General features: G+C 35.7%; 1 protein-coding gene across 10 annotated transcripts in view; it reads left to right on the forward strand.

Annotated features, from left to right (window-relative positions):
• The window catches only part of SCAPER (S-phase cyclin A associated protein in the ER), a 467951-nt gene that overhangs the window by 351548 nt on the left and 100457 nt on the right, over positions 1-15946 (forward strand). For 8 of the 10 annotated variants that reach the window (XM_082452595.1, XM_082452599.1, XM_082452602.1 and 5 more), the window contains one exon: positions 11030-11119. The exons of the other annotated variants lie outside the window; for them this stretch is intronic. In XM_082452595.1, coding sequence (XP_082308721.1) covers positions 11030-11119 — 90 coding nt within the window. The remainder of the gene's footprint in view (positions 1-11029; positions 11120-15946) is intronic. 10 annotated transcript variants of the gene reach the window in all.

The raw sequence follows: 15946 nt of genomic DNA on the forward strand, positions 1-15946 counted from the left end.
GTCCTGGCAAGAATTTTTTTGGGGGGATATGATGCCAAAAGTACAACAAAAGCAAAAATAAACAAGTGACACTACATCAAACTAAATGGCTTCTGTACAGCAAATGAAACAATCAACAAAATGAAAAGGCAAACTTCAGAGTGGGAGAAAATATTTGAAACTTATATATCTGATGAAGGGTTAATATCCAAAATACATAATATCCAAAACTCAAAAACACAGAACGTAACAAGTATTGGCAAGAATTTGGAGAAATTGGAACCCTTGTGCACTGCTGGTGGAAATGTAAAATGGTACAGCTGCTTTGGAGAACAGTAATGGCAGTTCCTCAAGAAATTAAAAATAGAACTACCATATGGGATTACTTCTTGGTATTTACCCAAAAAGAATTGAAATTAGAATCTCAAATAGATACTTGCACTCTCATGTTCACTGTAGCATTATTCATAGTAACTAAGAGGGGGAGATAACCTAAATGTCCATTGACAAATGAGTGGATAAAGAAAATGTATGTACCTACACTGGAATATTGGTTAGCCATAAAAAGGAAGGAAATCCTGCCATATGCTACAACATGGATGAACCTTATGAAATAAGCCAGTCACAGAAGGGCAAATACTGCATGATTTCACTTACGTGAGATATCTAAAGTAGTCCAACTCATTAAACTGAAAGTCGAATGGTGATTTCCAGGAGCTGGAGTGAGGGGAAGTGGGAAGTTACTGTTCAGTGGGTATTGAGTTTCAGTCATGCAAGATGAAAAAGTTCTAGAGATCTGTTTTACAACCATGTGCATATAGTTAATTAGACTGTAATGTATACTTAAAATTGTTAGACAGTAAATTTATGTTACGTGTTTATTACCATAAAAAAAGACCAGTATGGGCTTCCCTGGTGGCGCAGTGGTTGAGAATCTGCCTGCCAATGCGGGGGACACGGGTTCGAGCCCTGGTCTGGGAAGATCCCACATGCCACAGAGCAACTAGGCCTGTGAGCCACAGCTACTGAGCCTGCACGTCTGGAGCTTGTGCTCCGCAACAAGAGAGGCCGCGACAGTGAGAGGCCCGCGCACCGTGATGAAGAGTGGCCCCCACTCGCCGCAACTAGAGAAAGCCCTCGCACAGAAACCCAACTCGCACAGAAGACCCAACACAGCCAAAAATAAATAAATAAATATTTAAAAAAAAAAAAGACCAGTACAAGTACTACTGAGTGCTGTGAAAATAGATTGATAGACTTTTAATGTTGAACAAGTTCTAAATAGTCCATATTACAGATTAGTAAATTGAGACGTGGCAAAGAGATCATACAACTACCTAGTGATAGAACCATGACCTGGATGCTAGTCTCCTGAGTCCCTGTCCAGGACATCCCTTCCTATAACCTAAATTGATGTGTCCTCACTTTACTGAGTTGACAAATGAGATGAAGTAACATTTTTGTGACTTTAATTTTATACATGTTTAATATTGTCACCTGGGTAAGATACACTGAAGAAGCATTTAATTAAAAGATTTATAATTTCTTGATGTTTCATTGCACTTTAAAAGGTATTACATATTTTATTAGCATTCTTATTTTTAATTCATAGTAACCTGTTCCTCATGGAATATTTAAAGAATACTCTTATAAATTGTGTGTATATATTTTCTGGAGCCAAGGAAACTATTAATTGAAAAGTGATGTACAAACCTTAAATAATTGATACGGTACTGTTGGATCAAAGAGACTGTTGGTGAGCAGTTCAGAATGTGACAAGAAAGCCCTGTGTACAAACAAAGAAAATATAAGTGCAACCTTAGAGCAAGGGGATCGTTTTTCACTGAGTCATGTGCAGAGCCATGCAGGTGCCTATTTCATTTTCATTACAGCAGCAAAGGCCTGGAATTGGCCATTCACCATATTGTTTTCTTTGTACCAAGGAGCCAGAACATGGACTTAATAGTTAATTACAGGGAGCAGAAATCCTTCAACTCTCTACTGGTAATATTGCTCTTCCTGATGCCACTTGCATCTTGTTTCTCCTTTCCTCACTATGTGGCACTTGCTCAGCATGTCAAGGACACCCTACCCTTTTCTTCATCAATAATGTGAACTCTGTGTCTAGTAGGCTATATAGCTTATTGATACAGAGTATATCAGAAACAGAGAGGAGGCCTTCATAGTATCTCGTCTAGTCCAGTCCTCCTTGTTTTACAAATGAGGACAAAGGAACTCAAAAAAGGAGAAGGATGGGAGATGTTTAGGGTGGGTATTTGCCGAAAGTTTCACAGCCTGTTACCAGTAGAACTGGGATTCAAATTCAGGTCTCCAAAATCCCAACCTAACCTTCTTTCTACTATATTACATGACACACCGCTGATATAAGTTTGGTGAGAACAGTTAAAGGATATTGTAACTGATGTAGAACTTTACCCTCAAAGCTACATTCAAAATTGACCTAGTGAAAGAATATGGGTCAGATTATAACTCTAATTGCCCTTCTACTGCAGTCATATGAAATAGTATCATCATCATTATTATTACTGTCACCTAGAATCATTAGTTGACTGCTTGAGTGAGAAATTGACACATCCAGCATCATAGTGGAGATTTTATCACACTGCTTTCAAATGGTAGGTAAAGCAGACAGAATTGTTAAATATGTACAAAGCTGAATAAAACAATTCACAAACTTGGTTTAATGCACATAGATAGAACCGTATGGCAATATTAGAGAATATATATTTTATATAAGCACACATGGGAAATTTATAAGAATTGACTACACACTAGGCCATAAAGCAAGTCTTAACATATTTGAAAGAATCAGTATCATACAGATGATCCAGTACTGCTTCAGATATTATTGAATAAGCTCCTACCAGACTGACCCTCCTGCAGATGACAAGTATAATCTCTGGGTAAGGTATGAAAAAAACCTACCTGAAGGTACTAGAGACCAGTCAAAAGCAGACAAATTCTGATTGGAATAGACACTTGGAAGAAGGGAACAGCATTGAGTGAGTTTCCTGGTTTTATGGCTTTTAGCCTGAGGGCAGGCCACAGTTGGTACCACATGGGATGACTGGAACTACTGTAGAAAATCCTCAATTCTTCTGGCCTAAAGAACCAGAAGACAGAATCTGGGGCAAAGACAACTGCTAGAATGTAAGGATGATATTCAAAAAGAGAGCCAGAAAGGAGGATCCCCTAAATTATTTATAAATATCTGAATGACCCTGGTACCATATATGTGTGGGACAGACTCCAAGTGCCTCAGCTAAAGACAAACTGAACTGAGATTTCAGCTGCTATCCAAGAATAGAGTTTTGCAGTTGAATCCAAAAAAGTCATATGCCTGCTTTTTTAAAAGAATCAAACTGAAAAATACAGTAACTGAATTTAAAAATTCACTAAATGAATTAATGAGAGGGAATGATGAAAATAGAAAAATCAACATTAGACAAACACCACAGTAATTATTATTGCAGGAGAGAATCATCAAATGGATGCAAAAATTAGTGAGTAAAAGTATGACGAGAAACAGGATATTTTCGAAGTTTCAAAATAACTCCACACGAGATACTTTGAATTACAAAGAAGGAAAATAGAAACTTTACAATAAAGAAATTTGGCAGATATTACCTTAACTATGTGATCAAAGCTAACATCACCAGAAACAGAACATATCAACATCATTTACCCTCTAATATTATACACTTAGAAGCTCACACCATCACTTCTGTGGTACTCTTGCCAAAAATGCCATCTAAATATGAGAAAATATCAGACAAAATCCAAATTGAGGACAGTCTACAGGATAGCTTATGAAATGCAAAGACTGAAAAACTCACAGAGACTAGAGAGATGTGACAACTAAATTCAGTGTGGGATTCTGGATTGGATCCTGAAGCCGAAAAAAAGGACGTTAGTGAGAAAACTGGCAAAATTCTAATGAGGTCTGTAGTTTAGTTCATTGTTTTGTATCAGTGTTAATTTTCTGGTTTTGGTAATTGTGCTATAGTTATATGTAGGGTGTTAACATTAGGGAAGGCTGAGAGAAGTGTAAAATTATTTACAAAATAAGTATACGTTTTTAAAAAACAATTCACTAGTGGGCTTAACAGCAGAATGGAAGTAACAGAAGAAATATTATTGAACTTAAAGTTATATGAATAGGAATTAACCAGTCTGAAGAATGTGTGTGGTAGAGGGAATGGGGAACAAAAACAAAGAAAAAGAACAGAGCCTTAGGGACTTGTGGGACAATATCAAACAGTGTAATATATATTGGATATCCAGAAGAAAAACAGAGAATGAAGCATTAAAATATTTTGGAAAGAATAATGTCTAAATTTTTTCCAAATTTGGTAAAAGTCATAAATATATAGATTCAATCAGAAGTTCAGCAAACCTCCAAAAGGATAAATACAAAGATAATCATGCCTAAGTAAATCATAGTCAAACTGATAAAAACCAAGTATAATAAAAAGAGAAAATGTTGAAAGTTGCCACACTGCATACAGGCAAATAATGATTCAGATAGTGTCTGACATCTGTCTCATCAGAGGCCAGAAGACAGTGAGCATCTTTAAAATGCTAGAAGAAGAAAAAATTCAATCCAGAATTTCTATATCCAGCAAAAAAAATCCTTCAAGAATAAAGGTGAAATAAATACAGTTGACATTTTAAAATATATGCCTAAGACAATTAGTTGACAACAGATTTGCACTACTAGAAATGCTAAAGTTCTTCAGACTGAAGGAAAATGATACCCAATGAAAATTGCTATCTTTAGGAAGGAAAAAATGAAGAACACTGGAAACGAAGATTTGTTTCCTCTTTGTTTCTTTAACAAAATTTAAAAATACATGTTATGGTTTAAACCAAAAATTTTAGCACTGTCTTATAAGGCTATAACATGTTTAGGTGTACTGCATATGATAACTATAGTATAAAGGATGGGGAGGACAGAAAACCTATAAGGTTACAAAGTTTCTGAATTTTATACAAAGTGGTATGAACTTAACTCTAAGTAAACAAGGAAAAGTTAAGATTGTATATTATAATCCCTTAAAGCAGCTACTAGCAAAATAGCTTAGAAGCTAATATGTAAATTAAAATGGAATTCTGTAGTATATCTAAATATTCCAAAACACAGTGAGACAAACAGAAAACAATAAAACAGCAAATCTAACCCAAATATATCAATAATTATACTAAACAAAATGTGCAAAACTTTCCTTGAAAAAGTTACAAGGCATAAATTGTCAAAAAGGGTAAAATCCAAGACCCAACTAAATGCTATCTATATGAGATGTACTTAAATATAAAAACACAGACCTATATAAATATAAGTTGAAAACAAAATAAAACAAAAAGCTAAAATAGCTACATTCATATCAAACGAAGAGGAGTTTAATATATAACAGTATTAGAAGATATAAAGAGCACCATTGCAAATTGATAAAAGGTTAACCAATAGGAAAATATAGCAATCATAAATATGTATGTACTTAATAACAGCTTCAAAATACAGGAAGCAAATATTAACAAAGAGAAAAATAAATAATTCCATTCTCATAGATGGATATTCAGCACCTTCCTTCAGCAACTGATAAAATAACTTGACTAAAAAAAAAGTCAGTAAAAATATAGATGATACCACCTAGATCTAATTGATATTTATACATCACTACACCCAGCAACTGCAGAATACGCACATTCTTTTCTAGCATACATAGTGTGTTCAAGATTGACTATATGCTGGGCCATAAAACAATCTTAGTAAATTTAAAGAAACTGAAAGTATATTCTCTGACCACAATGGAATAAAATTAGAAATCAATAATATACCTACAAAATCACAAGGGAAATTAGAAAATAATTTGAATTGATGATAATGAAAATATAGCATATCCCCAAAAAACAATACTTAAGGGGAAGTTTGTAGTTTTTAATAGAAGTATTCTGCAACCAATTTGCTCTGAATGTAATGCAATTAAGATGGAAATCGATAACAAAAAGATAAACATCCGTATACATTTAGAAATTTAGAGACTTAAACTCAGGAGTCATACAGTAAGTCACAAACTTTTGAACTTAAAATAGGACAATAATGAAAATACTACATATCAAAATTTGGGGGGATGCAATAAAGCAAAACTGTAAAATATATATATTTAAATACTTATATTTGAAAAGAATAAAGTGTATGGATAAGTAGTTGGGTATTTAACTTAAGAATCTTAGAAAAAGAACAGCCAAATTGACCTAGAGAGAAAACAAGGGAAATTATAATAGGTAGTTAGAAAACAAACATTGGAGAATATCAACAAAGCAAAAATTAGTTATTCATAAAATCTAATATAGTAGGCAAGCCTCTGCCAAACTTGATCACGAAAAAAACGAAGAGACACAAATAATATAAGGAATATAAAGAATTATCTGCAGCTTGAAGAGGAATTAAAAAGTTAAGAGAATACTTCAAACAACTTTATACCAGTGCATTTAAAATTTTAAATTAATTTAACAAATTCCTAGAAAATTATAACTCAACAAACCAACTCAAGAAGAAATAGAAAGCCTGAAATTTTCTCTAACCATTAAAGAAATTGAATTGGTTATTCACAGTGTTTCCACAAAGAAATCACAAGCCTAGATGATCTTATAGCCAACTTCTATCAAACATTCAAGGAAGAGATCATTTCAATCTTAAACTATTCCAGAAAGAGAAAAAGTGGAACTTCTTCCCAATGCATTCTTTGAGACCAGTACAACCTTGTTAACAAAACCAAACAAGAAAAAAAAAAAATGCAGGCCAGTTTCTCTCATGAACCAAAGCAAAAATTCTAAAAATATTAGTAAATTAAATTCACTGATTAATTTTTTCAAATATTATTTTTATAAAGTGTGAAAACAAGGGAAACTAAAAATTATATTCTTTAGGAACACATACGTATGTGATTTAAAAAACTTTATTAAGCAAGGAAATGACAAACACAAAATTCGTGATAGTGGTTACTTAAGTATAGAGGCATGGAGTGGGATAGCAGAAGAACCAAAAGAGTTTAAATCTGTTGGTATTGTTCTAGTTAAGTTATTAAATTTTTAATGGACTAAAGCCACAATCTTAGTCTTCTTGGAATTTACAGTCTTGTGGATAGTTCAGTTCAAACAAGCAAACAGACAAATGCGATATAATATTGTAAGGGTTATGATGAGTCAAGACAGGGTGCTGAGATATTCAAGAGTCGGGGGAAGTTCCTAGAGGAGCTTATCTAAACTGAGAACTGATTGATAAGTAATTTAATCATTATCTAAGGAAATGAGAAAAAATATCGACCTTAGTAAGCTTACAGCCCAAGTAAAGGCAGAGGGAAAAGGAGTGAGTGCTAAGCGGTGAGAGCTCCAGCTGGACTTAAGCCAGGTTCAGTTTAAGACAGATACTGAGTTAACAGTGAAATGACATGGCCTTAGCTTTTACCCTACAGAAGCTTGCTTATTTCTCAGGTTTCAAATGTGAGGAAAGAATACATTTATTGTACTTCTACATTTTTTAAAATAATGGCCTATGTTTTAAATAGATACAAATGGTAATTGATCTGTCAGTTTAAGCAGGAAGACCTATATCTCAAATCCTGTTCCAAATATCACTCTGCCTTTTTTTAACCAGTGAAAGAGAAATATTTACTTTTTTATGAAATACTTATGCTGTACCCATTTCTTTAAAAAAATGAATATGTGATGAGGAATAGGATATTTACCTAGTTTCAAAGTACATTCCTACCAAGTTGTTATTAATTACAAAATAAAAGTGACTTTGAAAAAAAAAAAAGTGACTTTGTAGTGGGAAAACCTGGTACACACCACCTTAGGTGATCAAAGTGAACATTATCAGTAGTGCAACAAATCAAAATTGTCTGTCACCAGATAGGCTGCAATGAGAAGAACACAGTATCAGTACTATGATATTCCTGCCAAAGATGCATAATCTGAATCTAATCATGAGGAAACATCAGACATACCCAAATTGTGGGACCTTCTTCAAAATAACCTGTAATCTTCAAAAGTCTCAAAATCATGAAAGTTCAAGGAGTCACTGAGGAATTTTCTAGATGGGTAGGAACAAGACATGACAACTAGGTGCAGCATGATTCTGAACTATACTTGCAACTTTTCTGAAGTTTGACATTTTATACACATACAAACACACACATACATATATATATACATATATATAGATTTTAAAGCAGTACAGAAATAAAAGTTCTAGACTCCCGGAATTTGGTAATTTGGTAAGAGTTATGTGGTTTCCATCAGCTACATGCATTCACCTCAGGAACTGAAATACTTGGTAATTTAAATACCAGGACTTATTTATTAGGGCTTAAATATGGCCTTGAACGTAAAAAGATTTCTTTATTGGAAAAATGATTGTTTTTATGAAAGGAAAGTGAAGCTTTCATTGTAGACTGTATATCTATAGCTATATAGTTGAAACATGTTTTAAAATACCTGCAGAGGAATTTTTAAAACAACTATTTAACTCATGTTTTGAAAATTCCTTAAAGGGAGTGACAGCTATTCAGTGTATGTTTTGAACACGCTATGTTGTCATTTAACATAGAGATTCAGGAAAATGGGTGATCCCAGTACTCAGACTGGAACCTGTAGTATTTAGTTGCAGGGAGAAAACTACTGCAAATGAAAAGCACAAAGGCCATCATCAACAATTGCAAGGGAATAGTTCTATTTCTTTATGTCTAACAGACTTCACAGCTTTTGTTTGGGAGGAAGAAGAGAGACTAGGAAGAGAAGCCTGAAATAAGCCTAGCAAGGGTGAGAATCATACACATGCACATTTGTACACATACTCAGAAAGCAGAAAGATGAGAGAAAATGGAAGAGACTAAAAGGAAGACAAGAGTGGGACCCAAGAAGAGAAGGAAACAGACAAGAGGAGGGCTCGGGAGGGCAATATAGAATGGAGAGAAAAAGAGACTACTAGTGGGTCAGGTGTGGAAGATGGGCAGAAATTAGAAGGGTGAATATAGATGAACTCTGTTTAGGCCTTTTCCAGCACCCTATAATAATTCAGTCTCTCTTCTTGCCCTTCTGAAGCTTACATCCCAACATCTTCATGTTTGTACTTAGACATAGCAGGGCATCAAGCAGAAGGCCTTCTGGTGTTTCTAGTAAATGAAAGAGAACAGTAATACCAGACATTAAAATGGTCATACACACAGCTAAGTTCCTGTTTCTATGCCCTTTCCCAGTCCTCTTGGGGTTTTATGCGATACTGGAAGTAGACTAAAAGCATTCTTTATGGTGGGCCTCTGCTCTTGCTCAGTTCATTCTCATCACCTATGAAAGCAGACTGTTTAGAGAGGAAAAGCAGCAATATTTGGTCTCATTAACACCTCTGACCGCAGCAAATGAGAGTCTTAATGTAGACCACACTTCAGTATGTAGTTTTGTTCCTTAAAAGATAACTTGCTTTCTCTTGAATCTTGACAATATAATTTAACAAATCCTGTTGTTTTAAAAAGTGTGGTTTAAGTTTTGCAGTTTCTTACAAACATATACTAGCCCTACATCCCATCAATGTCACTCCTTGTTGTTTACCCAAGAAAAATGAAAACATTTCTTCACAAAAATGACTTGTACAAGAATGACCTTAGCAACCTTATTCATAAATAACTAAAATCCCTAAACAACACACATATCCACCCACAGGTGATATGGTAAACAAACTGTGGTATATCCATACAATGGAATAATATTTAGCAATAAAAAGGAATGGACTGATGATACACTCAACAGCATGGAGGAATTATTCAGAATTCAGGGAAGCATTATTCAAAGTAAAATTTAAAAAAGCCAGATTCAAAAGTCCACCTACTATATGATTCCAGTTATTTGAAATTCTAGAAAATGCAAAATAATCTATGATACACAAAGCAGATCAGTGGTTGCCTAGAGCCCTGGGGGTGGAGGAGAACATTGACTTCAAAGGAGCACGAGGGAACTTTTGGGGGTGTTGAAGATGTTCTCTACCTTGATGGTCCTTATACAGGTGCATAGATTTGTCAAAACTTACTGACTTACCAACATCAGATATTACAATGTAGATATATTCTATATATTAAAATACTTGCCCATCTGCTAAACTGAAATGGAATCTCACTAGTGTTTTAGATAAATTTAGATAATTTAGTAAGATTGCATATTTTTGCATATATTTATTGGTCATTTGTATATCTTCACATCCTTTATCCATCTTAATTGAGTTGTCTTCTTAAATTCTGTTCACACATTAAAATTTTTATTTATTATCTTTATATATTTTTATTCCTGTTTTATAGATTTGTTGCTAACATTTTCTCCTAGCATCTGGTGTCTCCTTTTCCTTTAAATTTTGTTTATACTGTCTTTTTTGGTATAGAAGTTACTCATTCTATGTAATCAAATACATTAATATTTTCCTTCAGGGATATTGGATGTCATGGTATGCTTGGGCAAACACTCTTCCCCAAATGTTTAAAAAGCAAAACTTTAAAATTTTCTCAGAAAAAAAACTTGTTGCAAGTTACACTTAAAATAGGTGCAGTTTGCAATAAAATTTATTTTTGAAACGTGCTTTTACAGATGTAGCAAAATGATATCAGTTGGTGAATCTAGGTAGAGTATAGTTCATTGTTTAATATTCTTTGGCTTTTCTAACAGCTTGATGTTTTTCAAAACAAAAAATTGGGGGAAATGTGCTTTTGTTATATGCAGAAGGGCCTTTGGCTTTTGGCATTGTAAGATGAGTGAAATTTAATTTTTGCCCTAGATTTAGAAAGGGAAAAGTACTGTCTAAAAGGCAGCAATGTAAAGACACTGATTAGATTATTGAAGGACTACACCATCTTCTTATGCTTTTATATCGATTATCTCTTTTTTTTTCTTGAAATGAATAACATAGAGGGAATGGCTATTGATTTTCTTTCCTCCTATTTTAAGTGTACATAATTTATTCCATCTATTTGTGTGCCGTCTTTAGGCAAGAATATGTTATACTAGGCATCACAAGGAATGCAGAGACAATACGGTGTGGAGCTTGCTCTCAAGAACATTATCGTCTAGCACGAAGGTCAGCAAACTACGACATACAAACAATCACCTATTTGTAAATAAAGTTTTATTGGAATACAGCCACACTCGTTTGTTACATATGGCTGTTTTCTCCCTATAATGGTAGAGTTTAGTAGTTGTGATGGAGACTGTATGACTGCAAAGCATAAAATATTTACTATCTAGCCCTTTATAGAAAAAGTTTGCCATCCTCTGGTCTAGTAAAATAAGACATGAATGCCAAAGCAAAGAGTGCCATAGCAAAGTAAAGACTGGGTGTTCTGAGAGGTCAGAGGACAGAGCGATTCCTTCCTAACAGGAAGGTTGAAGAAGGCTTCATTGAGGAAGTTTTGTTGGAAGCTGAACCTAAGTAGGAATTAGGCAGGTGGGAACAGAGTGGTAAGTGGTTGGAGCAGGAAGCATGGAAGGAAGACTTTGCATATGCTCTTGAAAATCACCAGGTAGAGAGAAAAGAATGTCTAATTTAGCAACCTTCGACCTGCTTGTCAACAAATCATAAAGTATCAAGAACTGTAAAGAACTTGAAAGATTCTCTCATACAACCCTTTCAAGTTTCAGGTGAGGCCACAGACTTAAAAAGGTTAAATAACTCATGCAAGGTCACAAAGTTAGTGGGGGAGCTATACTAAAATCCATTGCTTTTGCTTCCACACCTTGTGTTGGGCACATTGAGGCACTTAAACCAACATTTACCTAATTGAACTGACCTGCCTTCCTGAAGTACCTTTCTAGGGCAAGAAGTCTCATCTAAGGTGTGGGAATGCAGATCAGACTGTCTAAAAGACTTTTTTCAAATCATATGTACTCTCCCTTCCTTTGAGGTTTACTGTGTGCAATGAGAAATGTCAATGGGGATTTGCTTCCCAAGTGAAAGTTGTGAAAGAGGAAGACCAAAACCTTTTTTTAAATTGTGCATTTCACATACAGTTTGATAGATATTTCATAGGTATTTTTAGAAGAACAAATAAATGACATAATTTTGAAAACTACTTATTGTTGCCTATAATTAACTTGGGAAAATGTGGCTTCTGTGTTACATCAGATTACCCATCCTGAGACTAGCACTTTTGTATTTTTCTCTGTTTCATTCCTGCATTTGTTTTTGACCAAGTTGCCAAAGATTAAGCTATCATTTGTAAAATGCCAGCATCATCAGCTTTATTGTATTGCTATCATTAGGCATCCTTGTATTTCCAGTAGAAAAGAAATGACAGCTCACTGGCTTCTGGTCATACTTACCACCCCTGTGTGTCACACCCAGGCATCTTAAAGAGCTGTCTGCATCCACTCTTTTCACTTCCACACTACACATTCCCTTTCTACCCACTGTAGTTTGGCTTTTTCTCCCACCATTTCACTCAGAGTGCTTTCACCAAGATCACCAGTGACTTCCACGTTAAAAATCTCCCTTCCTTTGGTTTGTGTAAAATCTCCCTCTGGACTTTCCTCATAGAGGACCATTCTGCAAATGTTGATGTTTCCCAGGATTCCCTTTTGAGTTTTTCTCCTCCTCCCCCTCAAGCTGTACAGTCTTCATGGACAGTTCTATGTTTATGACTTCAACTGTTGTCCACACACTGACGATCCCAAATCAGCATCTCCATACCCAGTACCTGAAACTTAGCATGCCCAAAACTGGGCCTGTCCTCCCCCTTTACCTCCCACCTATCCTGGTAAATAACACTACCATCTATGTCAGAAACCTAGGAAATGTTTTAAAATCATACCTCCCTTCGCTCCTCTTCCTCCCCATTCACCAAATATGCAGTTAATCAGATTATTCTACAATCCCCATCATCTCTCATTTGTAGCAATATAATAGGCTTCTTCCCTGCCTTTAGTTTTAATCCCTTCCATAACACCACATTACGACAAGAGTCCTATTTCTGAAATGAATCCTTCATTGGCTTACCCATCACCTTCAAGATTAAGAACCAAAATCCTTAATGAAGCATACCAGGCCTGTGTGATCTGGCAGTCTCATTTCCTGTTGCTCTAGCCACACCCATAAACCCGCAGCTCCCTAAATGTCCGCACTTTTTCAGGCCATCATTCATGTTGTGTCCTTTTGTGTACTGTACTGCCCCACACCACCGAGACCCCAGCAAGCTAAGTTCTTCTGTCCCTGTGAGACTCAGCCCAGGAGCTACGTCCTTCTCACAGTGTTCCTTGTGCCAGTCCTCGCAGTGCCATGAGTTTACTTCCAGGGTTGTACTTGTTACATGGAATTCTAATTACAGTTTACTTACCTACGAACTTTTGAGAGCAGGACTGTGTCTTTATCTTCGCCCATTGAGCTTATCACAGAGCTTAGGACGTAGTATTGGAAAAATGTTTGATAAATGAATGAAACAGTGTTGTAAGCTAATGTGCTTTAGAGAATTATACTGTCATTTCAAATATAGTTGAAATGTGAACGATATACATGTCCTTTTTCATGTGAATTTGTCTACTTCATGATCTACATATAACTATTTCTTTAAACTAAAGGGATTCCTCCACAACTTAATCTCCTTCCTATAAAGTAGATAGCATGGCTCAGTGATTATCCATAACACCTCTCTCCTCACAACTTCTATTTAAACCTATCTAAAGAGATTAAACCAAAATTCAGCTCCCATTTCTATATGTGAAAAATGTAAAAATACCTATGAGAAAATAGTCTGTACATGTATTTCCCTAAAGTTCTACCTTTAAAACTTTCATTCAGAGGTGCATTGCAGCTTTTACGGAATGTGAAACTTATCTTTTCGGTAGCTGTTACAGTGGAAAACAGTGTTTAAATGATTCATTAGCTTTGGATGAAGCCTGAAATTTCATTTACCTAATCATGGTCGCTTGTCGAAGTACTCTGAAAAGTGGTAATAAAAATTCCCTCACACTTGTTTAGTGCTTTCTAATTTTCAAGCACTTTCACATGTCATCTTGATTAATCCTCACTACAGTATAGTAAGTAGTTTTAAGGCCCAGGCTTAGCAGTGAGACTGCCTGGATTGAAATCCTGACTTTGCCATAATATAACCTCTCTAAACCCTAGCTTTCTTGTCTGAAAAAGGAGTAGCAATGCTGCTGTTTGGCAATACTGTGTGGGTTAAGTGTAATGAACCAGGTGAAGCTGTAAGCATTGGTATCTCACATTGTTAAGTGCTCACTAAGTGTAAGCTGCTATTATTATCCTTACTACCTCTTTCACTACTTCTGTTACCACTGTAAGAAAAATCCCTGCACGGTTACAGTGGCTGTTACTCTCTGGAAGAATCAGAGGCCTTAAGAAGGGGTTAAGCACTCATGCAATGCCCTTCTACCATGGTGGTTTCAGAGAAAGCTGGGTGGGAAACTGGGATTTTAATCCTCACCTAGCAGTAATGAGCCCCCCTCCTCCCCCCAGGGTAAGCACAGACCATGCTGAGAGCTTGAATTTTCACCCCACCCAGAGGTAGTGAGACTCCCCTCTCTCTCTCACTAGAGTGGCATCAGAAAGGGCCAAGTAGGATGCCAGGACTTACCACCTTCCTCTAGTAACAAGTCCTAACGCCCTTACCACCTGCCTGAGGTAACAAGCCCCACCACCCTCCTGTGGAGGCCATATGGGGAGAAGTAACATCTACCTCTCCCTCTCCAAACCAGCAAGGCAGTGTGGTATCAGTGGAGAACTAAGTGAGGAGCCTGAACTCCTACCCTCGCCCAACAATGATGGGGCACCCTCCCCCACCAAGGGTGTCAGTAAAGGCCAAGCAGGTAACCTGCACTTCTGTCCCCACCTGACAGTAACAAGGTGGCATCCCCTACCCCATACCAGCACGGTGTCAGAGAAGGCCTTTTACAATGCAAGATTTAAATAAGAACCACAGTCTTGTAATACCCAAGACATCAAAGATATAATTTAAAAAATCAGTCATCATACCAAGAGCCAGAAAAACCTATACCTGATTGAGAAGAGAGAGCCAACATATGTTGTGATTGTCTCACAGGATTTTAAAGCAGCCATCATAAAAACGCTTCAACATGCAATTACAAATATGCTTAAACAAATGAAAAATAGAAAGCCTCAGCAAAGAAATAGAAGATATACAGATGAACCAAATGAAAATGTTAGAACTTAAAGCTATAATAACCAAAACTTTAAAATGTAGGGAATGTGTTCAACAACAGAACAGGGAGGAAAGAGGAAAGAATCAATGAATTTTCAGATGGAACAATCGAAATTACCCAATCTGAACAACAGAGAAAATAGACTGAAAAAAAAATTAACAGAGCTTCAGGGGCCTGATGGGGCTATAACAAAAGATCAGATATTCATGTTATCAGACTCACAGAAGGAGAGGAGAGGGAAGACAGGACTAAAAAAGTATTTGAAGAAATAATGGCTGAAATTGTCCTAAATTTGGCAAAAGACATAAACGTATAGGTTCGAAAAGCTGAAAAGACCACAAACAGGATAAACAAAAAATAAAATGATGGACTTAGGTCCTAACATATCAGTAATCACATTAAATATAAATAGTCTACTTTATTTGTAATAGCCAAAAATGGAAACAACCAAAATGTCCTTTAATGGGGAATGGTTAAACTTTAGTATATCCATACCATAGAATACTATTAAGCAGTTAAAAGTCATGAACTACTGATACACTCAACAGCTTGGTAGATCTCAAGGGCACTATGCTGAGTAAAAAAAGCTAGTTTCAAAAGGTCATATACTAAATGATTCCATTTATATAACATTCTCAAAATGATAAAATTTTATATAAAGATGGAAAGTGAATTAGCAGTTGCCAGCAGTGAAGAATAGATGAGGAGGATGTGTGTGTGACCATAAAGGGAT

Source organism: Balaenoptera physalus (assembly GCF_965194825.1).
Source record: "Balaenoptera physalus genome assembly, chromosome: 2".
NCBI classification, from domain to species: Eukaryota; Metazoa; Chordata; class Mammalia; order Artiodactyla; family Balaenopteridae; genus Balaenoptera; species Balaenoptera physalus.